At 40.2% G+C, this 26,160-nt stretch overlaps 1 protein-coding gene across 4 annotated transcripts in view; it reads left to right on the forward strand.

Annotated features, from left to right (window-relative positions):
- The first annotated feature begins 9 nt into the window (after window positions 1–9).
- The window catches only part of PAIP1 (poly(A) binding protein interacting protein 1), a 28,102-nt gene continuing 1,951 nt past the window's right edge, over window positions 10–26,160 (forward strand). The window contains exons 1-11 of one of the 4 annotated variants that reach the window (XM_014964903.1): window positions 10–124; window positions 1,598–1,715; window positions 5,058–5,239; window positions 11,467–11,655; window positions 15,163–15,275; window positions 17,968–18,079; window positions 19,262–19,387; window positions 21,706–21,812; window positions 23,254–23,371; window positions 23,505–23,559; window positions 24,351–24,444. In XM_014964903.1, the coding sequence (XP_014820389.1) occupies window positions 1,685–1,715; window positions 5,058–5,239; window positions 11,467–11,655; window positions 15,163–15,275; window positions 17,968–18,079; window positions 19,262–19,387; window positions 21,706–21,812; window positions 23,254–23,371; window positions 23,505–23,559; window positions 24,351–24,444 (1,127 nt within the window). In that variant the 5' untranslated portion in view covers window positions 10–124; window positions 1,598–1,684. Of the gene's footprint in view, window positions 125–145; window positions 309–1,597; window positions 1,716–3,592; window positions 3,871–5,057; window positions 5,240–11,466; window positions 11,656–15,162; window positions 15,276–17,967; window positions 18,080–19,261; window positions 19,388–21,705; window positions 21,813–23,253; window positions 23,372–23,504; window positions 23,560–24,350; window positions 24,445–26,160 lie in introns of those variants that run through there. The other 3 variants (XM_014964904.1, XM_014964905.1, XM_014964902.1) reach the window with 3 other exon arrangements.

Raw genomic sequence — 26,160 nt, forward strand, 5'->3', positions numbered from 1 at the left:
GGGGGCGGAGGGGGAGGTGCCAACCCGGAAGAAGTGAGGGGAGCGCGGGGGTCGGAGCCGTGGCGTCACGCGGCGTCCCCGTCCCCGTCCCCGAGCTGAGAGGAGGCAGCGGCGGCGGCTGCGGGTCAGTCACGTGGCGGCTGCGTGCGGAGAAGGCGGCTCGCGCCCCTGCCCGCGCCTCGGGCGGCAGCGCGCGGCTGAGGGGCGGCCCGGCCGCTCCCCCCCCACCTCCAGCCCGGTGGTTTTACCTGCCGGGCCCGCGCTGCTCCCCGGTACGACGGCTCCGGGTTTTGCCGAGGGAAGCTGAGGTACCGGCGGCGGGGCTGAGGTCGCCGCAGCCTCTGGCGGAGTCCGCAACGTGTTGGGGGGGTTGGCAGCCGCCGCCGCCCTCGGCCGTGGCGGGCCGGGGGTGAACGGGGCGAGGAGGCGAAGGTCGAGGGCGGGCGGCTGGCGAAGGGACTTCCCGAGACGCGGTTGTTTCCCGCAGGCAAACGCCGCGGCGTATAGGTGGTATCCTCTTTTATTGTTATTTATTGAAACGCGTTATTTATTGAAACGCGTGATAAAGCAGGGGTCCGGCGTGTGTGCTGGAGGGAGAGTGGCGGATACAGTACGGGAGGATGATTGAAAAAAGGAAGTCTGGCAACTGTGTAAGCAATGCGTGTGAATCGATAAAGAGAACATACTGGTTTTTAGGGGACAGCTTGCCAGGTTGCCTGTATATGCTGCCTTATTTCACACGATCTGAAGTTTCTAGGTATGAGTTAGGCTTTTTAAAATTTATTTATTTGCTTACTTCTATCTAGCTGTTTGAATGAATTCTGCATTACCAAAGGTGCCATATTGCTTCCAGTCTCACAACTGAGGAATTAAGACCAGAAGTCAGGCACTGAAAACATCAGTCTCTGAGACTAATTAAGTACTAGATGTTAAAGGAGAGACTGCCGTGGTTTTAAATAAGTTTGCTGCAAAGATTCCATTTACAGCTTATGTGCTAATACACGTGCTTTACATTTTGGGCTCAGTAACTGTTGACTAATGCAACAACATGCCTCATCAGTAGTATAGGGATCAATATAATTCCAATTATTATTAACCTACTCAGTTTTAAAAGCTAGAATGAGCCTTCTCCATTTTTCTGATTAGAAATACGTTGTCTGCATAAAATTGGGGGAAAAAATAATCTACAAGTGCTTGAGTTCTGAATAGTGACAAACTTGCAGTTTGTGGTTCCTCAGCAGGAGGCACTGCAGGTGTGTACAGTATTGCGTCTGAATTAAGTTTTAGACTATTAGGTAACACACTTAGGTCAAAGCAGGTAACTCCTTTAGTGGTTATTTATAAGTGGTCATAACTGCATTTGGCGAAAGTTTTAATCCAGTCATTGGGTGCTTAGGATATGTCTTACTAGCTTAGCTAGCTAAGGTTTCCTGCTGTTTGGTGGCAGAGGATTGAATTGACAGGACTTCAGCTACTCATGTCAGAACATCCTAAGCAGATTTTTAGGCATTGTCTAAAGGGGTTGACTACTATAGGTAGTGTTTGAGGATTGTAATTTTAGAATTAGCTACCTGAAAGATTTTTTTTGTTTTTTAAGGTGTCTGCATTGGGGAGGAGAAATTGGATTCCCAACCAAACACAACTGCTGTCATGCAAACTTCGTTTGTGAGTCTGTAACAAAAAGATGGATCTGGGATCACATTCCACTCTAAACAGTAAGTAGTTTCCAGTCATTAAATTAAGATAATATAGAATTGTCTGCTAAGTGAAAAGGATTCACATTTATTACCAAAGGTGAAAAGGTGTCTGGTTCAATGATAGCCTGAGGCACTTAACTCCTCATAGGTGTATACCTTAAAGAATGAGATTTGCTTTTTTGAAAGACTGGAGTACTAAAGAGTGGTGCCAGTGTATAATGATGATTTTCTTAAAGCCTGAGGATCTTGAGACCAGTGATTGAGCATCTCAAGTGCCTTTTACACATTCATGTAAGCTTTTCACTCTCCTCCGGGTAAGCTAAAGTCTACAGATGTTATCAGAGATCTCAAAAGAGTCTTTAAAACTGCAGCTGAAATAACAAAAGAACACTGAATACTTTTAATATAGTTATTTGAGTAGCTATTTTGCGATCTTTAAAGGATTGGTAGTACTATTTAAATCTAGTTTCGACAATTGTTTACAAAAGTCTTCCTTTTTTTTTTGTTTTTTGAACACTCATCAAGATCTCTTGCATTTGTTCTCATTTCAGTTGCAGGGTATGGATGTGTTAGTTTACCAGGCTTCTCTTTCAGTAAGGTTGCCTAGGAACAGTTTTCCCCGTGAGCCTAATTAATTTTAATGGTGTCACCTTTACTGTCTGGCCAACTTTGTCTCTCACCAAAAATCAGCCCAATTCATGCCTTGGGGAAGAAACAAATATTTTACACCCTACCCCTCCCCCCCAGTAATAATTGAAAATGGTAAAATGCAATAATAAACCAGATAGGAATATAACTTCTGAAGACAGCATGTTACAATAGGATTTGTTTTGGTTGGTTTTTTTAAGTACAAGACAGTGCTATTCCAATTTTTTTAAATAATGTTTCATGCATAATTTTCGTCCTCTTGTGACTGACAGAGTTTGACCCAGCCCCACGCAAACCTTTAGCTTTGGCTGTAGCAGGAGGTGAGGCCAGGGCGGGCTGGGCTGCTCAGGGAGACAAAACACAGACCTGACCTCGGCATGACCGTCTGAGGGGTGCCCTGGGCCACCCCAGACTGTTTGCAAAGCAAGGCTCTGGACTGAAATTGAGCAAAAAGAGGTGAATTTGCTTGGGAATTGCATCGTTGGCAGTTGAAGTGGTCATATTAGGAAAATGCAGGACATGGACAGTCTCCTTCCATTAGTTTCCTGTTAGCATGGAAGGTTTTAAAAATGACATCAGAAGAGTATTTGTTATCATGTCATGCATAAATTATACATAAAAATACATCATTCTGAACAAACACATTTATATTGAATAGCGCTAAGTGTCATGTTGGAGTGTTAGCTTTATTGGCTTAAATTTGTAACTTAGCTTTTCCAGAGGGACCCCCGCCTTGCGGGAACAGCCATATACGTGCAAGAGCGTGGCGCGGTGCACCTGCAGCTACAGGTCTCTCTTGCGGGGTGTAGCTACAGCCTCGGTCCCCTTAAAGGAGCAGACAGTGCCAGGTGACTGTAGGGAGGCAATTGCAAGGGAGTATTGTCCATTCGAAACTGCCCGTTTCCGAGGGAGGCGCGGGGCCGTGCCTCCCACCTCCCCACCCCGTGCGTGTGCCTGCCGACTTATCAGCTCTGAATACATGAGGTTGCCAACGCGGCCCCCAAAGCCGGGCGACTGCCTCCCACCCGCGGTAGCCCGGCCGAGGCCGACCCTGGGCCGCGCTCCCCGGTCGCTATGGCGACCGGCGTGTCCAAGCCGCCAGGGGGCGCTGTCGGCCGCGCCCGGCCGCGACCATCGCGGCGCCGCGCGTGGGGGTGAAACTGAAAGTGAAGGGCTGAGGCCGTGTCGAGGCGGGACCGCCCTGCGCCCCGCCCCCCCCCGGGCCCCCGCCTGCCCCCGCGCCCGGCGCCGGCTCCCTCCCATGAGCGCTTGAGCCGCCCCGGCCTGAGCATGTCGGAGAGTTTCGACCGAGCTCCGGGTGCCGGCCGAGGCCGGGGCCGAGGAGGGGCCGCTCCCCTCGGCGGCGCGGGCGTGTCGGAGAGAGGCGGCGGGGCCCGCCCCGGGGGCAGCGGTTCCCACAGCTCAGGCTCGGGCGAGGAGCAGCAGCACCAAACGGGCGGCCTCTTCTCGCAGCAGGAACCATTGCGGCCTCCGAAGACGGCGCCGCTCGGCACCAGAATCTCAGGTACGGGCGCCCTCCCTGCCCCCTCGGGACGCCCCCCGTGTCGAAGGTGTCGGGGAGCGGCCCCCTGAAGCCTGCCGCTCTCCCCCCGTTTGCTCGCACCGCCCTGTTCCTGCTTCGGTTTTCTCCCCGACCCCTCCCCCCCCGTCCCACTGAGGCTGGAGCCGTGGGGCTTGCCCCCCACCTCCCTCCGCCGGGCCACGGGACGTGTATTTTCCCACCCCCGCAGGCAGGGGCGGAAAGGTCACCGCGCCCTCGGGGCTAGCTCTCTGCTCACCCCGGGCACCTACCTGCCCGGCTCCTCTCGGTACTGGACGGAGATGAGCCACGCAGGGGCACCTGCAGCTTTCCTCATGTTTCTGGGTTATGGACTGGTGCCCAGGTAAAGGCATGATATTGTATTGCAGTCACTCGCCACACCTCTCTCTCCGTTTCCCCCTTTTTGTGCCCTCACGTCTGTGTGTGCGTTTTATCCCTCGGTTAATCTGACCACAGATGGTCTCAGCCTTCCCATTATTGAAGAACTCCTGCCTAAAGATTGGCTAGAAAATAAACCCAACCCAACTGTAACACAAAGCGTTGTTTGTTGGTTAGCTTTTTCAGGTGGGTATTAGGTTCTGTTTTCAATAAATTTAGGAGCTAATCTAAATAATCTAATAAAGATACATTTGGAAAATGTGGAAAATATGCTTTTAAAAACAGTTCCATTGGTTTTTTTTGCAAGTATTGTACCAGAGCAGTGATGGCTAAGTGTCTTTGAGGATTATGTTAAAAATTATTGTTGTTAAAAATTGGTGATGTCTTCCATTTATTGATATTCAGAGTCTTGCGTTTGTATCTGAAGTTATGAAAAACCCAAAGATGAGCAAGCATACCATAAGCAGATTTACTAGTTTCTCAGGTTAGCTCTTTTAGCAAACATGTTTTCATGGGAGAGGAGAGAGGGCTTTTCTTTCCCTTTCTCTTCCTTTTTTTTTTTTGGTCACCTGCACCTGAACAACGTGTTTACGCTTTTTCATGTATAAAGGCATCTAGAGTTTGCTAAAGTGAAAACTTTATCCTTATTTAAGAAAAACAATATACTGGAAGTACTCTTGTAAGTATATTTATAGGAGAATTATATTTGAAGTCAAAAAATGAGATATTTTGTGTGTACTCTGTGTAAATGCATATTAACAAAACTTTTTCAGAACACCTGCAACAGACAGGAATTCCATCTGGATCACAAGATAAAGTGTCAGTTCCTGATTCTGGACCAGAAATGGCTGATCCTCAGGTGGCTGTAGCTCCTGTAGTAACATCAAAGTTGTCTGCTAAAGCACCTGAGTTTTATCCATCAGGATACAACCAGAACTTCAATCAGAACTTTGCAGTAAGTATTTATCTTCTTAACATATACCAGTTTACTTATATGCAATTTAATAATGGGCTTTTTTGATATCTTGTATGTCAGATAACTTTAATGCTGCATTTGCTGAAGAGATCTCAAAAACTCTGATGATAACCTCCAGAGTCGCAGTCAGAATGTTAAGTGATGATGCATGGACGTTATGGTGTACGTGAGAGCCCTTAATATGGGATATTTGGCTAAATCTTGTTGCAGATAATCAGCAAGGAATGTGGTTACACCAAGCATTGATTACAACGAGCATCAGAGTAAGCTGTCTTTTTGGGTACTGCCTCTGTTGTAGTTACATCTACACTGCGTTTTAAGTAAAGACTTAGCTGCACTTTTAAGGAGATTTCACAGGTTTTTGAAGCAAGTGCGGGAGAAAACTTAAACTTCAGGTTTTTTGAGCACAGGCTTTACCTTTCCTGAAGTTACTGTGCCATGAGTATGATTGGCCATGACTGCCTAACTCAGTATACCATCATGTGTCTTTTAATTCATTCAGTGGTATTGTATCACCAAAGGGAAAAAAAGTAGGGTTAGGCTAATTCCTAGCAGTTACCTGCCCGCATAGCTAATAAGTATATATGAAGCCAGACTAAGGGTGATCTCAGATAAATATTGTAGATGCATCATGTAATAAAAGTGGTTACTTCTTATTTTCCACTCCATTGTCTTCCATGTTATTGCTTTAGTAATTCTACTTCAGGGAAGATCTTTGTGAATCCTTGGAATATCCTTTTGTTATGCAAGCAGCCAAACTCTGGTACTATATATAAACAGGTGGGAACTATTACGTTTACAAATACAGTCAAGTGATTAAAAAAAAATACTAAAACAAATAGATTTTTAATAACTTAGAGAAAAATACTTGATTTGAATGCTAAATATGGAGGTTTGGTGTTTTGAAGTCTTTTCCTCACCAGTAAAATTGATGTTATCTTAATGTTGCCAGCTTTGCCAGTTCACTGAGTAGAATTACCACCCTGGTTAATACAAGCCCATAGCCAATATACAACTGTTAACAAGCCACCAACACAAACATGCTTCAGTGAATGGGTGATCTAGGGGAAAAATAACTACTGTGCCCCAGTACATGTTACATGTTTTCCATAAACAAGGGATTTCCATTTCAAGACCAAAAAAAATGCCATTTGGAATCACATACATAATGCATACTTATAATTACAAAGTTTTGAGGCCAGCAATGTTGCTTTTCAGCTGTTTTGCAAAAACACACAAGCATGTGGGAGTTCATGGTTGCTATGTTGTAGGAATATGCAATGAATGTGACTCATCTATTAATAACAGTGTCTTTTAAACTGCTAGCAAAGCCTAGAACATTTATTTGGAAGTATGTTGCAGGGACCTTAATCTAATCAAAATATACTAGGCATAGAATAGTGGTGTTTCAGACTGTCGTCCTCCACTATTACAAAGTTTGGGGTTATTTTTTGTTTTAATGACTGAATTAATTTCATACACTGGGCTCACTTTCAATGGAAATAAGAAATTTAGCACACTTTACTATTATGCATGTTTTGACTATGAGTTTTAAAACATTAATCAAAACAAAGTTTTGAGAAACTCATGTTTTTCTGACTTCAAATTTATACATTATAGTTTTCATTTATAAGGTACCCTGGAATTTTTAAATTTGAAAACTTGCATTTCTCTTATAAAATAAACAGTGGTTTTGCTATTAAGGATTTGTCATCTTAGAAAGAAAGTGTTCATTTCTTGCTTGATCATACATTATTGTATATATTATATATAAAAATTGATTATTAGATTGGGTAGTTTCCAGTTAGTTCTGATACTCAAAACTACCAGTTTTGATAGCCAAGGTGGTCAAGAAGTGATGGTGACGGCCAACATGGCTTCACCAAGGGCAGGTCATACCAGACCAATTCGGTAGCCTTCTATAATAGGGTTACAACATTGGTAGATAAGAGGAGAGCAACAGACATTGTTTACCTGGACTTATGCAAAGTGTTTGACACTGTCCTACATGACATCCTCGTCTCTAAATTGAAGAGACATGGATTTGATGGATGGACCACTCAGTCTATAAGGAATTGGCTAGGTGGCCGCGCTCAAAGGGTTGCAGTCAATGACTCAATGTCCAAGTGGAAGCCAGTGATGAGTGGTGTTCCTGAGGGGTCAGTACTGAGATAAGTGCTGCTTAACATCTTTGTTGGCGATGTGGACAGTGGGATTGACTGCAGTGTCAGCATGTTTGCCAGCAACACCAAGCTGTGTGGTACAGTGGACACGCTGGAGGGAAGGGATGCTATCCAGAGGGACCTGGACAAGCTTGGGAGGTGGGCCCATGCAAACCTCCTGGAGTTCCGTAAGGCCATGTGGAAGGTCCTGCACCTGCATCAATGCAATCTCAAACATGGACACAGGCTGGGGGATGACGGGATTGAGATCAGGAGAAGGAACTTGAGAAGGTACTGGTGAATGAGGAGCTGGACATGAGCCAGCAATGTGCACTCACAGCCCAGAAGGCCAACCGTATCCCAGGCTGCATCAAGAGAAGCATGGCTAGCAGGTCAAGGGAAGTGACTCTGCCACTCTACTTTGCTCTTGTGAAACCCCACTGGCGTCCAGCTCTGGATCCCCCAACATAAGGGGGACACAGACCTATTGGAGGGAGTCCAGAGGAGGGCCAAAAAAATGGTCAGGGGGCTGGAGCACCTCTCCTATGAAGACAGTCTGAGAGAGTTGGGGTTATTCAGCCTGGAGATGGCTCTGGGGACACCTCATAGCAGCCTTCCCATAGTTAAAGGAGACGTGCAGAAGAGATGGGGAGGGGCTCTTGATCAGGAAGTAGAGACATAGGACAAGGGGTAATGGTTCTAAACAGAAAGAGGGTAGATTCAGATTCGATATTAGGAAGAAATTCTTTTCTGTGAGGATGGTGAGACACTGGAACAGGTTGCCCAGGGAAGCTGTGTGGATGCCCCACCCCTGGAAATGTTGAAGGCCAGGTTGGATGAGGCTTTGAGCAACCTGGTTTAATGGAAGGTGTCCCTGCCCATGCCAGAGGAATTGGAAGTAGATGATCTTTAAGGTCCCTTCTAGCCCAAAGCATTCTATGAATTATAAGTCACTTCCTTAGCAGTCCCTCTTCAAGCTGCTGCTTGCACTTGAGATGCTTTTCACAGTGAATTATTTGTACTGTGTTATTAGTAATGAATCACAAAGCATGCTGCTTTCCTTGCTTTTCTCCTCCTGTAATAACATTATAGTCATTCAGAACAGTACTGACTTTAGATACTGTCACATACGTTCATTTCTGAATAGACAAAATTGGCAACTTTCTTCTCCATCAGCAGGAGCATAAGCATCGATAAAGTGGTATTGTGCTAGCTCATCCTTTCTTTAGGAGCAGGTGTGTTTACTGTCTGTTTTTTTTAAGCTCAGTAGCTGCAAATTAATGCAATGCTGTTTGAGTAGTTGCATTTCATGCCTTGTAATCTTTCACCCATTGCCAAGAGAAGCAAATTTGCTGACTTCAAAAGCTCAGTTTTCCTGATTGCACTTTCTACATGGGAACACTACACTGTATTTATTATATTTCTGTAATTTCTGCCCCTTCTGTGTATTCTGGAGCGCTATACACTCTATGTAAGCCCAAAATACTTTTTTCAAATTTTCAATTTTTTTTATTTTTTGCAGTTGCTATATCTGCAGCACAGGTTTTGTGCACATCAGGAATGGGTGTTGAGCCGCAGTTTGGTAGCTAATATTATTCTCAACAGATATCCTTACTTACTGGTTTGCTCATTAATCTTGCACCCAACTTGGCAAACTGTTTTATTTCTTTTTAATATATGTTTTGATGTGTTTTGCTGAAAGACGCTAATCTGTAAAAATGTTACCTAGATTTTAAGATGATAGGACTGTTGGCAGCTTTCTGATGCATTGAGGTCTACGCTCTCTTAAAATGTTTAAGTCTATTGTGTTAGATGGCTTCACCAAGGGCAGGTCATACCAGACCAATTCGGTAGCCTTCTATAATAGGGTTACAACATTGGTAGATAAGAGGAGAGCAACAGACATTGTTTACCTGGACTTATGCAAAGTGTTTGACACTGTCCTACATGACATCCTCGTCTCTAAATTGAAGAGACATGGATTTGATGGATGGACCACTCAGTCTATAAGGAATTGGCTAGGTGGCCGCGCTCAAAGGGTTGCAGTCAATGACTCAATGTCCAAGTGGAAGCCAGTGATGAGTGGTGTTCCTGAGGGGTCAGTACTGAGATAAGTGCTGCTTAACATCTTTGTTGGCGATGTGGACAGTGGGATTGACTGCAGTGTCAGCATGTTTGCCAGCAACACCAAGCTGTGTGGTACAGTGGACACGCTGGAGGGAAGGGATGCTATCCAGAGGGACCTGGACAAGCTTGGGAGGTGGGCCCATGCAAACCTCCTGGAGTTCCGTAAGGCCATGTGGAAGGTCCTGCACCTGCATCAATGCAATCTCAAACATGGACACAGGCTGGGGGATGACGGGATTGAGATCAGGAGAAGGAACTTGAGAAGGTACTGGTGAATGAGGAGCTGGACATGAGCCAGCAATGTGCACTCACAGCCCAGAAGGCCAACCGTATCCCAGGCTGCATCAAGAGAAGCATGGCTAGCAGGTCAAGGGAAGTGACTCTGCCACTCTACTTTGCTCTTGTGAAACCCCACTGGCGTCCAGCTCTGGATCCCCCAACATAAGGGGGACACAGACCTATTGGAGGGAGTCCAGAGGAGGGCCAAAAAAATGGTCAGGGGGCTGGAGCACCTCTCCTATGAAGACAGTCTGAGAGAGTTGGGGTTATTCAGCCTGGAGATGGCTCTGGGGACACCTCATAGCAGCCTTCCCATAGTTAAAGGAGACGTGCAGAAGAGATGGGGAGGGGCTCTTGATCAGGAAGTAGAGACATAGGACAAGGGGTAATGGTTCTAAACAGAAAGAGGGTAGATTCAGATTCGATATTAGGAAGAAATTCTTTTCTGTGAGGATGGTGAGACACTGGAACAGGTTGCCCAGGGAAGCTGTGTGGATGCCCCACCCCTGGAAATGTTGAAGGCCAGGTTGGATGAGGCTTTGAGCAACCTGGTTTAATGGAAGGTGTCCCTGCCCATGCCAGAGGAATTGGAAGTAGATGATCTTTAAGGTCCCTTCTAGCCCAAAGCATTCTATGAATTATAAGTCACTTCCTTAGCAGTCCCTCTTCAAGCTGCTGCTTGCACTTGAGATGCTTTTCACAGTGAATTATTTGTACTGTGTTATTAGTAATGAATCACAAAGCATGCTGCTTTCCTTGCTTTTCTCCTCCTGTAATAACATTATAGTCATTCAGAACAGTACTGACTTTAGATACTGTCACATACGTTCATTTCTGAATAGACAAAATTGGCAACTTTCTTCTCCATCAGCAGGAGCATAAGCATCGATAAAGTGGTATTGTGCTAGCTCATCCTTTCTTTAGGAGCAGGTGTGTTTACTGTCTGTTTTTTTTAAGCTCAGTAGCTGCAAATTAATGCAATGCTGTTTGAGTAGTTGCATTTCATGCCTTGTAATCTTTCACCCATTGCCAAGAGAAGCAAATTTGCTGACTTCAAAAGCTCAGTTTTCCTGATTGCACTTTCTACATGGGAACACTACACTGTATTTATTATATTTCTGTAATTTCTGCCCCTTCTGTGTATTCTGGAGCGCTATACACTCTATGTAAGCCCAAAATACTTTTTTCAAATTTTCAATTTTTTTTATTTTTTGCAGTTGCTATATCTGCAGCACAGGTTTTGTGCACATCAGGAATGGGTGTTGAGCCGCAGTTTGGTAGCTAATATTATTCTCAACAGATATCCTTACTTACTGGTTTGCTCATTAATCTTGCACCCAACTTGGCAAACTGTTTTATTTCTTTTTAATATATGTTTTGATGTGTTTTGCTGAAAGACGCTAATCTGTAAAAATGTTACCTAGATTTTAAGATGATAGGACTGTTGGCAGCTTTCTGATGCATTGAGGTCTACGCTCTCTTAAAATGTTTAAGTCTATTGTGTTAGACCACTATCAAGTGTGTAGAGACTCAAGACTAAGGGCTATATATATTTATGGTTACTTTTGGAGATAGTAAGTGTAGTAACATTGTTTTAGGTTCCTTTTAAATAGTTTGTATATTCTTTCACTGCTATAGGATTCTTCCTATGAAGATAGATACGACGGCTATCTGACTTTGGCAGAATATGTACAAGACTTCCTAAATCACCTCACCGAGCAACCTGGTTGCTTTGAAACTGAAATAGAGCAGTTTGCCGAAACACTGAATGGCTGGGTCACTGCAGATGAAGCTTTACAAGAACTTGTTGAACTCATCTATCAGCAGGTAGCTTGTGTATTCTGTCTTATAACACGGACATTATGCCTCTGTTACCTAGTGTGCATAGATGTGCATAGCAGTACTATTTGTTATGTAATTGTATCTACATAGTATTTGAATTGTTTGAATTTTTCTTTTTAGACTAAAACATACAGGGAAAGATTTTGCTCAATAAATTGAAATGCTAGCTCATGTGGATGGTTGATAAATTCCCCCAGTTTACCCTGTTTCCTTGGTTGTGTATTTGGATCTCCTGGGTCACATACTAAAGCTGAAATTACAGCACTTAAATAAAAGGAGTTATATTTGCATGGCTGTATTTATATAGTAGACATTGAAGAAACTCTTCAGCATTGTCAGAGTTAGACATTTTTATTCCATTCTGCAAAAAGAAATCTTCATAATATTTAGATACTTTTAGTTCCTTGGTATTTAAAAAAATTAAATTTATGCCTACTGTACACATCACCCTTTGGGAAATGCTCCTTTATTGACACGCTTTCTTCTTCATTTGTAATATAGCTATTTCAGAACAGCATAATTGGAGGAAAGGAAAGCTCGTCTAATGGTAACTAGGTCCAGTCCCATTGATGGCCATGGAAATGAGGACAGAGACCTTGAGCTGAACTCTGTACTAATTGGGGGAGCCATTGGAAAGAACAGCTTAATATGTGTTGCTTAGCAAATGAGCTGCTGTTACTGTCTTTTAGGCTTGCTGCAGAAAATGAAGTCACTCTTTGTATTTGCTATTTATTGCATTGGGTGTCTCTCACATTCCTGGGTTGGTTGCTCTCAAATTCCACCTTGAAGAATGAGAACTTTTACTCATCTTTTCAGTGAGATACTTGCAGAATATTTTATTCTGGGGTATGTAGAAGCTGCCTGACTGGTTGGTCATTGTACAGAACTGTAGAGTCTCAAGTTTCTTATTATCACACAGAATTGACGGGCATTTAATTCAGAACAGTTTAGTTAAGATTAATTAAAACATACTCTGCTGTGTTTGGCAGTGTCATTTTCCCATCCTCTATTTGAGTACATGGAGGATAGTTAAAAAAAGATTAACATATTCCATATAATTTATTGGAAGGAAAAAATGAGGAATTTAGCCCATTTTAAACTCCATGTATGTTAAATACATGGACTCTCGTTTAATGTAATTCTTTAATGTTGCCTCTTCCTCCCTCCCCCTATTTAAAAACAAGTCCAGTGTTAGGGTTAACTGTGCCTTCTTCAACTGAGAAACAGTGAGTGTTATCAGTCTGAAATGACGTGAAAAGTAAAAGTGAGTGTAAAAAAGGTGTGTTTGTATCCAAAAGCATCCAATTTTAGTTTTGTTGTATGTCAGGATAGGATAGTGTTTGAGTGTAAGTCAACTATGCTTATTATTCTTCTGTCTTGAGCAAAGGCTCAAGTATTTGTGTTTCCCAGCTTGTCACAAAACAACTAAAATTGCTGAAGTGTATTTATAAGCATCTGCTTCAGTGATGTTAATTTAACCCATCTGAGAAGGTTTAAAAAATGCTACGTTTCTGAAGGCAAAAGATTAAAAATGAAGGAAACCCAAGTCCTGTTTGGTCTTCCCTTCATCTATATGTCAGGTATTTTAGTCTGTCTATAAGAATTAATTTTGTACTTCCCCCTGTTCTTCCTAATCCATTTATGTCTTGGGACAGAGTGAAGGGCCAGTTCCCTTGTTTTCCAGAAGCTGAACACTGCATAGCTTAAGAATCTTGACTGTTGTATAGTTAATACCATGGATAGTCCCTGTTACAGCAACTAAAATATCTCAAGATATGTATTGATAGATTGGCCTTTGTGCTTAGGTTGTGACTTTTTTGAGTCAGATAAACGGGGATTACCAGCAACAATAATTCAGGGAGGATGACACTGCATTGTAATGATTGGTTTTTAAGAACATGTAAGGTGGGGTCTTTTTTGGTCTCTGTGTGCTGTGCCAGGTCATAATACCTTAAACTTAATTGTTTTGAATATCTGATGCAACTACAAATATAGACCAATTAAAGAGGAAAATAATGTTTAAAAAATACAGTTGAGGTTTTGTCAAACCAGGACAGGTTTAAAGAATTTGTGCTTGGTGGTTTGTTGGGGGTTTTTTTGGGAAAGAGAAGTATAATTTAAGTTGTGTATTTTGCCTTATAAAAAAGGGGGCACCTCTTCTAGTCTAAGCAACTGATAGAATGAAACCACTGAAAACCTCAGTAACTATTTTGCGTGCCTCTTACTGGAAACTAAATTCTATCTGACTACCTTAATTAGTTAACTTCTTGTGTCTTCCAAGGACACTTTAGTTTTTTCTAGTGACTTATGCACATAGTAGTTACACCAAAGGTCACTAGGTATAATGCATTGACATGCTAGTGGCAAGATGCTTTTTTCAAACATGTTAGAAACAGAAGTGTGCAAGCACATCTGTAGTGCTGATAGACAATCAAGATGTAAAAGGAATATTAAAAGATGATAAAGATACTAGAGAAGTTTAATGAATTCTTAGTATCCCTGTTTTCTTTTTGGCAGAGCTCATGAAGTTATTTACACTAGAACCTCTTTTCACTGAAGCTGTATCTGAGAAACAATGTCAAATTCAAGTGTTGTTAGAAGAGAGTTCAAAACAAGTGAACAGTAATAGATTGCCAAAATAAGGTGATGTTCTGCATTAAGTTCTCAGAGGTAGAATGTAGATAGTACGGAATTCCCAATTACCTTTTTCCATCTCTTGAAATTTTGAAGTATCAGATAAAAATGAAATATCAGTTAAAAAAATAGTTTTCAGAAAAAAAATATTCCATGTTGTGGAATTTCATTGCTACCACCTGGTTTTAGATGACAAAGCTTAAATGTTCAACACTAACAGGACTTGTTCTAGAAAAAAGTACTCATCAAGAGCTATTAACTGTAATGATGTGGTTTTAACCTCTGAATCAGGTGTTTGCTATTCTGCAGATAGCTGGAGCCATGTACGGGAGAAAGTATTTATCTTTACGTGTCATGTTCTTGTGTTCCTTCACTGGGCATTCACTATTGCCAAAAATAGATTCTGGGATAAGTAGCTCTTAGACTGAATGAAGGTGACTTTTATTTTATTTTATTTTAATATACTCATTGCTTCTTGAGAGAGTGCATGTCCTTGAAAAAGTGTCTTAAAGTCCACTGTTGATTTTTTTGTGTAAACAGTTTGTAAGTGACTTTCAGACACTCTGGTTGCAGGTAACAATGGAGAAGTAGAGTTGAGGGCACATGGCATAATAGTGGTTGTTTTCTTAAAGCCACAAAATCACAGCATAATGAACTTTTAAGTGCTGAAATGCATATAGGAAAGTGTTGATGAGATACAAAAATTAACATGATGAAGAGTAATTATTAATCTTCTGCTCTTCAGTTATCTAATCAACTGTTGTTAAACATGGTTTCAAAAAAGCTTTTCAAGATATTTCCCGATAGCTTAATTGTCAGTTCTGTGAATAATTTGTTTTTCTACTTTTATTTTGGAAGGCCACATCTGTCCCAAATTTTTCCTACATAGGAGCACGGTTGTGTAACTATCTGTCTCACCATCTAACCATTAGTCCACAAACTGGGAACTTCCGACAGTTGTTACTTCAAAGGTCAGTATCAGCATGTCATTTTAAGCTGGTTACTTTCTCAGGTTACATGTCTTCCTATTTTGTATGTAACTCTTAATGTCATGTGCAAAGAGGTATATATTAAAAATAGAAGTTTAAAGTGAGGATTATTAAAGCACATAATAGTTGGCAAATATATATTTTAAAATATTTTAATATTTTAAAATATGAAAATAGGACTCCATTTGGAGTTCTATAGGCTCTTTTGAACTGAGTATCTTTGATCCCAAATTACAGGGTAAATTTGAAAGCTAGTGAACTCTAAAAATATTCTAAATGCACATATATGTACTGTCCTTGTCCTTTGACTCTTACCAGGACTTACTTCATTGCAGTTTTTTCTTTAATTACTTTTCTGGCCAGAATTCGGTACAAAGTTTATTCAATGATTGGCTGACTGACTGTATATCTATGAAGTACGTGTGTAAAATGCAGAAGGATAGATTTCTACAATTTTAGTTATTACAGAATTCTGGGGTGTACAGTTTAATAATGGTTAGACTTTTTAGTGGGCAAAAATGCAACATCTTTTTAAATAGATATATTTCCTTTTAAATCTTACTGCATGACACTTGAATGAGTAGTACAATTCAATACTTCAGAATACTTCAGAAACTAGCCTTTTTCTCCTAAAGGACTTCTGGCTTTTTAAGCTTTGGGGTTGCTTCTTATTTTAAGTTTAACTTAGTCCATCTATGTTTAGAAGCAAAAGCATGATAAACTTTAACAGCAGTGCATTCTGATGACCTTTGATCAGGAGTGGTACCTTATGAAGAAGTGGAATTTTGTTTTTTTTTTTTACCTTATCCCAAAGCTGATGAGCCTTTTTGCCTTAAAAATTATCACTTTCACCTTCTGTTTTTTTAACTATGTTTGTTACTTGAACATAAAGGAAATTGCTGTTAAGGTTGGAATATCTGGTTACTGGTTATTAAAGCCAACGTAATAGATAACATTCAGTTTAGCACCCTAAAGCCATGAATTGAAAGTCGCTTATGTTTTTATTGTACAGTATGGATGGAATGGGAGCAAGAGGAGGAGGAGGATAAACAACCTAACAACATGACCACAGAGAGGTCCCCTTCTATTTCTCAGCCTGAGTTTCAACCTTAAACCTTGTATTTCAGCAACTTAGATTTTCCAGTTTCTCTGGTGTTTATTTTGAGAGTACCTTCCTTTTATCACAACTATTTTTTAATTCTGTTTCTGAACTGCTATGAAAATTTGGATATTTTTGGTACAACTGTTGAATACTAGAGAAATTACCTCATTGCCATGTAATCTTAATCCTATGTACACAGTTATATAATTTAAATATGAATACAGAGACTCATAGAATGCTTTGGGCTGGAAGGGACCTTAAAGATCATCTACTTCCAATTCCTCTGGCATGGGCAGGGACACCTTCCATTAAACCAGGTTGCTCAAAGCCTCATCCAACCTGGCCTTCAACATTTCCAGGGGTGGGGCATCCACACAGCTTCCCTGGGCAACCTGTTCCAGTGTCTCACCATCCTCACAGAAAAGAATTTCTTCCTAATATCGAATCTGAATCTACCCTCTTTCTGTTTAGAACCATTACCCCTTGTCCTATGTCTCTACTTCCTGATCAAGAGCCCCTCCCCATCTCTTCTGCACGTCTCCTTTAACTATGGGAAGGCTGCTATGAGGTGTCCCCAGAGCCATCTCCAGGCTGAATAACCCCAACTCTCTCAGACTGTCTTCATAGGAGAGGTGCTCCAGCCCCCTGACCATTTTTTTGGCCCTCCTCTGGACTCCCTCCAATAGGTCTGTGTCCCCCTTATGTTGGGGGATCCAGAGCTGGACGCCAGTGGGGTTTCACAAGAGCAAAGTAGAGTGGCAGAGTCACTTCCCTTGACCTGCTAGCCATGCTTCTCTTGATGCAGCCTGGGATACGGTTGGCCTTCTGGGCTGTGAGTGCACATTGCTGGCTCATGTCCAGCTCCTCATTCACCAGTACCTTCTCAAGTTCCTTCTCCTGATCTCAATCCCGTCATCCCCCAGCCTGTGTCCATGTTTGAGATTGCATTGATGCAGGTGCAGGACCTTCCACATGGCCTTACGGAACTCCAGGAGGTTTGCATGGGCCCACCTCCCAAGCTTGTCCAGGTCCCTCTGGATAGCATCCCTTCCCTCCAGCGTGTCCACTGTACCACACAGCTTGGTGTCATGAATCATGCATCACTGTCACTTAAAATGGTGATATAAAGAATTTATTGAATAGATGTAAAGGCATCTAAAACAATGTGGGCAGCACCCTGAAAGGGGCAACACGTCTTTCAGAGTGTATCTGCTTTATCTCCAGGGACATTTGGCTGTTTCTGTTAAACTTACTACCATTTCCAAATATTTAAATTGTGTAACTGTCTTTTAATTTTTACATGTTGTAATTTGCTTTTTTTCATTTTTCTTTCTCAGATATTTCAGTGCTTGAAAACGTAATCAAGTAATCATATGTATTCATCTCAAAGGACGCAAATACATGGTGTCTTTTGTGAAGTCCTCTCAGTTCTTTCACAAGTCATACTTCCCAGCATTCAGCATTTAACAGTTTTAATGCAGTTCATAAGTTATTAGCATTCTCTTAAGGAAGTAGGATGTTATGTATGTTGGCATGTCTACCAACAACATGATTTTGTTATAATGTTTACAGGTGTCAAACAGAGTATGAAAACAGAGATGAAGCTACCAAAGGAGATGAGGCTACTCGAAAACAGTTTCATGCCTTTGTGCTGTTCTTGGCTGAACTTTACCTTAACCTAGAGGTAAGAAGAAAGTTGCATGTCAGGTGGTTCTTCATTCATTTTTTGTTGTGTTTAGGTAGTCTCTGAAAGGGAATATAATTTGAGGTGTTTTTCTAAAGGGAGAGGACAATAAAGTTAAAAGAACTTTAGGACAATTTCATTGTAATATGCATCCAAGAAACAGATAAACAAGGACATGACCATTCAAAAAGAAGTGTATAAAGATTTAAAAAAAAAGTGTAAGAATTCATAAAAAGAATCAACCATAAACCACCTTTGGAATGAAGCTTTTGGTATTTTCTTTAGACTGGCAAAACCCCCAGATGACTACTACACTTAAACAGCACAGGAAATATTATGACCTAGCAGAAGCAGATCAGTATCAATAACCCATGTAATTCAGTATTCAGCCACTAATAGGACCCTTGAGGAAGATGTGGAAATCCTCAAAATGAGCAATTAAAAATGCAAACCCTTAAGAGAAATTTCTTCTGAAGGCTGAGTCCTTGGGTTATGCTTGAAGCATGAAATCTTGTATTTAGAGTTTTTTTTTGTATCTGTGATATGTACGAAAAAGTGTATGTATGCATAAAACTTCTTTGACTCTTAGCCTGTAAGTTCAGTAAGTTAACTAAGTGCTGTAGTATACTGCAAATATATTTTTGACTGGATTATTTCAATGGTTTGATTTAAGCAGACACTATGAAAATGCTCTGCTGGCACGAGTGCTAGAAGTGAAAAGAAAGATTTGCAAAGAGTTTGGGCAACAATGAGTTGTCCAATTCTGTGGAGTATACCATTTCATTTTACAACCATTTTCTATAATTTTTTAAATACATAAAGAATGTCTTCTAGAAGTAAGCCACTACAGCTATAGAGAATACTTAATGTAGTAAGGGAAGGAGCATGGGATTTGGGGAATTTGAGATTGTTGTGGACCACTTGCTAGGCATTTAGTAGCTTTTATTAGCAAAGAAACAAAATGCTAGACATACATTGTTACGTATACGTCAGAATTGTAAGGATATTATTAAAGTCATCAAAGTGTTTTAAAATAGTTGCAGTATTTGGCATGTTCTTCCAACTAAAGAGCTTAACTCTGTTGATCACAACCCAAATCATACAGCATTCAAGACAGAAAATGGGAATAAAATAATTTCTAAAACGTGTCTTTTAAATGTTTTTTTAATATTTATTTTGCAGATCAAAGGAACAAAGGGACAGGTAACGCGAGCAGATATTCTTCAAGAAGGCCTTCGGGAATTACTAAATGCGCTCTTCTCTAATCCTGTGGACAGTAATTTGATATGTGCAGTGAAACTGCTGAAGGTGAGACAGTAGTTTTAAAAGAAAGTTTTTTTTAGCCTTCCTACTTGTGGGAACAGTGGGGGAAACTGCAAACAAGGAAATGTTTATAGGGAGGTTTGCATTACGTCATGAGCAGAGCAGCATGTACCTTTTCCCCCTCCCCCTCCTTTACCATTATGAAATTGAGCCAACAAAAAAGTAATGCACTGCTCTTAAAAGTAAAATGTGATGCCATCTGTGTATATATAAGAGAAATGGAACTGAAATCAAGGTGCAAAGAAGTAAGCAAGTCCCTTCAGGTCTCCTTTTCCTGCTTCTGGTGTGGGAGAAAACTGTAACCAACTTGAATGAATTGTGGGGTTTTGGGTATGTTCTGTGCTCTGAAGGACACTGAGCACTTAGGGTCTACCACTTTCTGCAACAAAGGTTTCTTGATATCCCGTATTTCATACTGTATTGTCTGCATCATTACTAGTGTAGAAATATACATATATTTCCCTTTCATGAAACAAACCTCTTTGCTCTTAAATTTTACTTTTTCTTAAAAAAATTGTTAGCCTCTATGCAGAGAGAAACTTAATGGCTACACTTATATTTGGGAAAACACAGTTTATTTTACGAATGAACGTTAAAAGCTAAACCTTATTTTTCTGGAGTTTTGTTTCTGTTCTTTTGTGGTTGCTTGCTTTGGTTTTCCTCGTTCTTCCCTCTTCCTCCCACTCCGCTATTTTTCAGCCTCTTCTATCTTGACTTCCAATTCTAGCAGTTTCTTTTGATTTGGTGAATAGGGAACAGAGGTTTTACATCTTCCAATTTAAGCCGTTTATTTGAAGTTTGAATGTTTAGGCAGTTTGCTTCATAGCACATGTGAGGTTGGGTTCATCAAGCACACCATCTCCTGTGGTAGTCCTTGTGTTGGCAGTGCTTCCCTGAGGAAGGGCCTTTCAAAAGGGCAGTACACAAATCAGGGAGCTTTCCAGTGCTGCTGGTTTTTTTTATAATCGTTCTCCAGAGAAGATGTAGGATGTCTCACTTTCTGTGGATATTCTTGGAATATTTATTTGGCTTCACAGTATCCATTCTAAAATAAAAGACAGTGTTCTAAGTTATTTTATGAGACGCTGCTAAATCTAAAAGGTGTTACAGAACAGAGTTGTGGTTTTTTTAATGCAAACGTTTTCTGATATATTACGGTATTTACATATGTTGGAGTACGTCTGTAGCTAGATTGGGCTACATCATGAAACCTTGGTTTCACTACTGAAGCAGTAAGTGTTTGCTGTTGTCTTTTCCATTTAATACAGTGATAGAGGTTTTTCACTTGTTTGCTTTGCAACATGTTTATTTTTAATTAAACCTTCTTGGTGCTCTTATCTAATTAACTAGGATCAAGGTAGGACCACAGTAGAAACTGAGAATACCAAACAAGTGCTGACAAAGATACTTGCTTTTATCTTTGCATTTTATTCCTTTGTATCATCAAGTGCCATTCCAAGCATTTTGGATCATGTAATATTTATGATGAGTAGATCAGGAATTGCATTAACTTTGATCATAGTAGCAAACTAATTTTTCCTTATTTAACTCTTACTGTGCAAATATTGAGCAATGAAGTACCGATTCTTAACATAATGTTAAGAATTTCATTCTTGCCAGCACTTCTTTCATCCACTGCAGTTCTAGACTGCTGCTAAAGTTCTCTCAGCAGCAGCTTCAGCCTTGCAGATTTTATGTATTAAAATTCAGGCTGGCTTGGTCAGATAATTCCTGGCTTCACTTACATATATCCAGGTGAAACTCTCTGGCATGTCTGATACTAGCTAAGTTGACTGAAGTGTTTCTAAAGCTTATTAAAGTATTTGTTGTTCTCAGGTAAGCTAGTGGCATCATCTACAAAAATAAGGTCTCCTTTTTTATAGCATGTGTTTAAATCAAGTAAGATCTGATGAATGTCACTGAATAGTTGCTTCAAAATCGTATTTCAGGACTGAAAGTACAGAAATAGCTGTGGCCTTCTAGGTAATATAAACATTGGACATAGAGCAACCATACTGTCTGTAGTATACAATAAACTATTTACAAGGTCTATTAATCTATTTAGCAAAAAGATGTAGGCAACAGGGAGCTTCAGCCCTCGGGCAGCCACATCTAAACATTATAAATCTAGATAAATGCATCTAAACATTATGAATTGTTACAGAATGTCTACTGTTAACATATAATGTGTAATTATATATATAATATATAATTATATTAAAATATATATATATATAAAAAATAAAGTTTTGTAATTTTCTTTGAAAAATAAAAAGTTAAACCAACTAATCCCTTGCCTTCAGTTGACAGGCTCAGTTTTAGAAGATGCCTGGAAAGAAAAAGGAAAGAATGATATGGAGGAACTGATACAGAGAATTGAAAATGTTGTGTTGGATGCAAACTGTAGCAGGTGAGGAGATAAATATATGTGCGGTGTTTTGTTTTTTGTATTAAACAGAACACCTTAAAAATCTTCAAGAATAATGAACGTGTTTAAAACATTACCTTAAAAACTTTTTTATGAAAAATAAGGTGATATTCAGGTCACTTCCCAGATGAAAAAACCGCACATATTTTTCAATTAAGGGGGCTTGGGAGTGTGCTCTGGTGGTTTGGTGGTTTTTTCATTTTTGTATTTCATCTTTTAACAGAGATGCATGTTCCACTGTAATGACTTTTTTGAAGTCTTCCATAAGATCTAAGTGCTTTAGACTCTAAGATCAAGTATCTATACAAAGATACAATAGTGGCAATATCTCATAGTTTATACTTTTAAATCTGAATTTAATAGTATTAAATATATAGAACCAATATTAAATATGTAACAGTATTAAATACGTACAAATCACTGTAACTGTAAAGGCAAAATGGAATATGCTTTGTGGTCGTTTTGTTTTGTTTTTATGGAGAGCATACTTTTCTGGCAGGATCTTAACTGCAGCCTGGAAAAAGAGTGCTTAGCTAATGTGTTCTGCTTTTTAATTTGCAATCATCTGCATGCATGAGGATATCTGATTCTGCTGTACTTCATCCTCAGTTTCTTGCAAACTCACTAAAAACCTCTACAGAGGGTTCAGATGCTGTGACCTGATCTGTTGCCATATGGAGGGAGACCAACAGGTAGCTCGTAGCATCTGTGCTTGGTAATTGAGCTGCCTACAGGGAGTAGGAGGAAAATTTTGCTTCAGGAACCAGAGAAAATTGATAGTGCAAGCTGCGGCTTCAAAGAGACAGAATCACAAACCTATTTTAATAGAGAAAGCAACTGAAGATTTTATTTATATTTATTTCTTAATGAGACTCTTCTCCATGGACTTGCTTAGAAAAAGGAAGTGATTTCTCTTACTTAGGGATGAAATGGGTGGTGGTATCTAACATTGGAGACATCAACAGCGAGAAGTTACTGCAAAATTTTAGTGTGATTGAGGGCTAAAGCTAGAAGCACAAATTAGCTCAAAAGGCAATTTGGAGATCATACCCCTGTTTCTCCCAGTGCTATCCTTTTATCAGAAAAGGATTTGTTCCTCAACTTGTGCTGCAGGTTTGGCATCTTGATAGAAACTGTAGCAATTTCTGTGTAATATGAGCTCCTTACCTTATCACAGAGGAAGGGGAGAGGGCGAGTGTCTCATAATTAACTCTCATGTTCATAAAGCATGTAGACTTGCAGGGGAAAAAAACTAACTCAAAATTATCTGCAAACTGGACCAAATTTTGTCCTTTTTAGAATGTTGGGGTGGGGGATTTAATTATCTAGTATTTGCAAGATAACAGAAATCCAATTTCTTAGTTGTGCTAAGGGTTCTTAGCACAAAACATTCTAACTTTTGTAGTCCTCCTCTTTATTTCAGAGATGTGAAACATATGCTTCTGAAACTAGTAGAACTACGATCAAGTAACTGGGGTAGAGTTCATGGAACTTCTGCACATACAGAAGCTACCCCTGAAAATGACCCAAACTATTTTATGGTAAGAACGAAAAAGCACTTCAGTTTCCTTAATTTAGTGAATTTAATTTGATTAATCGATAGACACATTGTTGAAAACTCCAAACAGCTGTCTCTCTGAACACATATAACATTCTGTATAACTTTGTTCTTAGAATGAGCCAACGTTTTACACTTCTGATGGTGTTCCGTTCACTGCAGCAGATCCAGGTATGTCACAAGCTTAGCATACTTGTCTTCTCAGTCATCTTTAGGAAGTTGTAATTCAGTTTACGTCCTGTTGAAGTACATAAAAAGTTGTTCTTCAAACATCTAAAACTCGTACAACTTAAAATACAAAATTATTGCCCAGGGAAGTTGTGGATGCCCCATCCCTGGAAGTGTTCAAGGCCAGGCTGGATGTGGCCTTGAGCAACCTGGTCTAGTGGGAGGTGTCCCTGCCCATGGTGGGGGGTTGGAAATCGATGATCTTTGAGGTGCCTTCCAACTGTAACCATTCTATGATTCTATGATTGTCTGAATTCCTGGCTTTGTGTAACACATGCCTTATTCTGCATCAAAAGAAGGTAAATGTTTGAAATAGAGAATATGTGTTTGAGTTCATGTAGTTCAGAAGAATTTGTGCCATGGTCCTCAGCACTAGGTCTCTCCAGGAAGCCAGAAATCTTCAAGTCATCTTTTGTTTGTCCGCTGCTTTGTTTGTCCTGTATTGAAAAGGGCTGTTTCTTCCTTGTTTTCTTCCCTTTCTCTAATCTGAGCACAATGTGGCATAACATCATTTGAGGTAAAGACATCTGTGACTACCTTTACAGTTCTCTGGAAAGACAGGTATCAATCATGTTGATTGATGTCCTGAGAAAACATTGTAGCAGGAATTTTTATCTATAATGTTTCATGCCATTAACCGTTTCCTAATGCAGGCTATTTTGAATCTGTATAGATGTATGCTAATTTAGAGAATTAGTGTTATATATTATTCAGTCTCATTTTCACTTTGCCAGATTACCAAGAAAAATACCAAGAGCTGCTTGAAAGAGAGGATTTGTTTCCAGATTATGAAGAAAATGGAACAGATCTATCAGGATCTGGAGAGCCGTATGTTTTCTTTTTGAGTGATAGTTTTGTTTTAATACTAGTAAATTTTACTGCAGGCTTAGAAATCCGATCTTGACAAAAATGAAACTAATATAATTATTATTTAGCTGTGCAATGGAAGTATTTGCTTTTAAGTTGCTTTGTAATCATCAAAGTTATTTATCCACCTGAGTAGGGTAATTAAATTTCAGATATTTATGCACATGTAGAAACATACTCATCTGCATTTAAAAAAAAATAAATTTGCAAGCAAAATGAAGCATCAGACCTTCAAGTGTTGGTAGTGAGGCAACATCAATTCATTTGACTGATGCACGTACACATCCCAGTTAAACATGATTACAAATTTTTCAGTCTTCCAAAGGAAAGAGGTTGTTAAGTTCACCTCCTCAGGATAAGGAGTATCCCTCAATTAAATGACTTTTCGGTATTCCTGAAGAACAAGAAAAGCAACCTAATGGCAAAGGAGGAAGCAATAGATGGAAATGTAGTCTGACTTTCTGACACCAGTTTATAAGAATTTAATAGGAAACCAGTAAAAGAAATATGTCTAAAATAAATGTTCTTAGCTTTGTACTCTCCTGGTTGAGATAGGACTTCCGATCATGATTTGATACCTAAGAACACTTTCAGTGTTGTGCTTATGTGTGATAAAGAGTGCTGGCCTGGATCAGTATTTCTGTGAGTAAATTAGAAAACTTGTAGATTGCACCTAACTGATAGGAGTGGAAAGAACTTGGGAAGATAAATTAGAGATGTCATCAGAAATCAGCAAGCTCATACTGAGGGGAGAAAAATACCCATGTGAATCTGTATGCTTAGAAGAACAAATTAGATGCAAAGTGGAACATGCAGCAGTTAAACACAGCAAATCTGAAGAGTGACATGTGGAAGACTGTGAGTCAACCTTCCTGCAAGGTGACTGTGAAACCTTCTTTGTTGAAGGCTTAAGAAAAGCTGAGACAGACGTATGCTGATCCTCTGTCAGCTATTTCTCATGACTGACATCGGGGGAAGGAAGGGTTCTGTGGTGAGCCCCTTCTCAAGTCTACACTTCTACAAGGAAGAAGGAGCAAATAAAATAGACATTTAGTCTGCTTCTTCAATAAACAGTGATAAAGAAAAAATACTTCCCTCACACATTTCTATGTCATTTACTGTGGTTTTGTGTGAAACATACCATTTGTGGCCTCTCTACAGATGAGATGTGCTGATTCCCTTGTTTGGAACTAAGGCACAGAAGCCAATAAACTGAGCCCCTGAAATTAACACACTTTTTGAGAGTCAGTAGCTGCTGACTGTTGTTTTTTTTTTTTAAGGCTGTTTAGAATTAGACTATCATGTTCAAGCTACAACTCTGTTGTCCTAGTTTATGGTGATGATCACTCCAGCTGGACCTAGAGAAAACAAGGAACACTCAAGTTACTTCCCAGTAACTGTGGGGAGAAAGAAAGCTGAAGTGCTGCTCATTGCTTCCCAGCTTTACTTTGAAGCTCTATGGTCGTATCCACTCTGTGCAATGCTTAATACCATTAATGGGATCCAGTCTTTCCTGTGACTTAAATAAGACGGATCTTTTCCGAAAGACTGGTTACCGTAAGATAGAGGATAATATAATGCAGATGCAATAGGGAGGTGAATTAAGGTTGCCTTCTTTCATATATCAAAAAACAGGAGTGCAGGTTTTCTATATAAATATATGCTTGGACTAGTGTG

Source organism: Calidris pugnax, unplaced genomic scaffold (genome assembly GCF_001431845.1).
Source record: "Calidris pugnax isolate Ruff unplaced genomic scaffold, ASM143184v1 scaffold273, whole genome shotgun sequence".
NCBI lineage: Eukaryota > Metazoa > Chordata > Aves > Charadriiformes > Scolopacidae > Calidris > Calidris pugnax.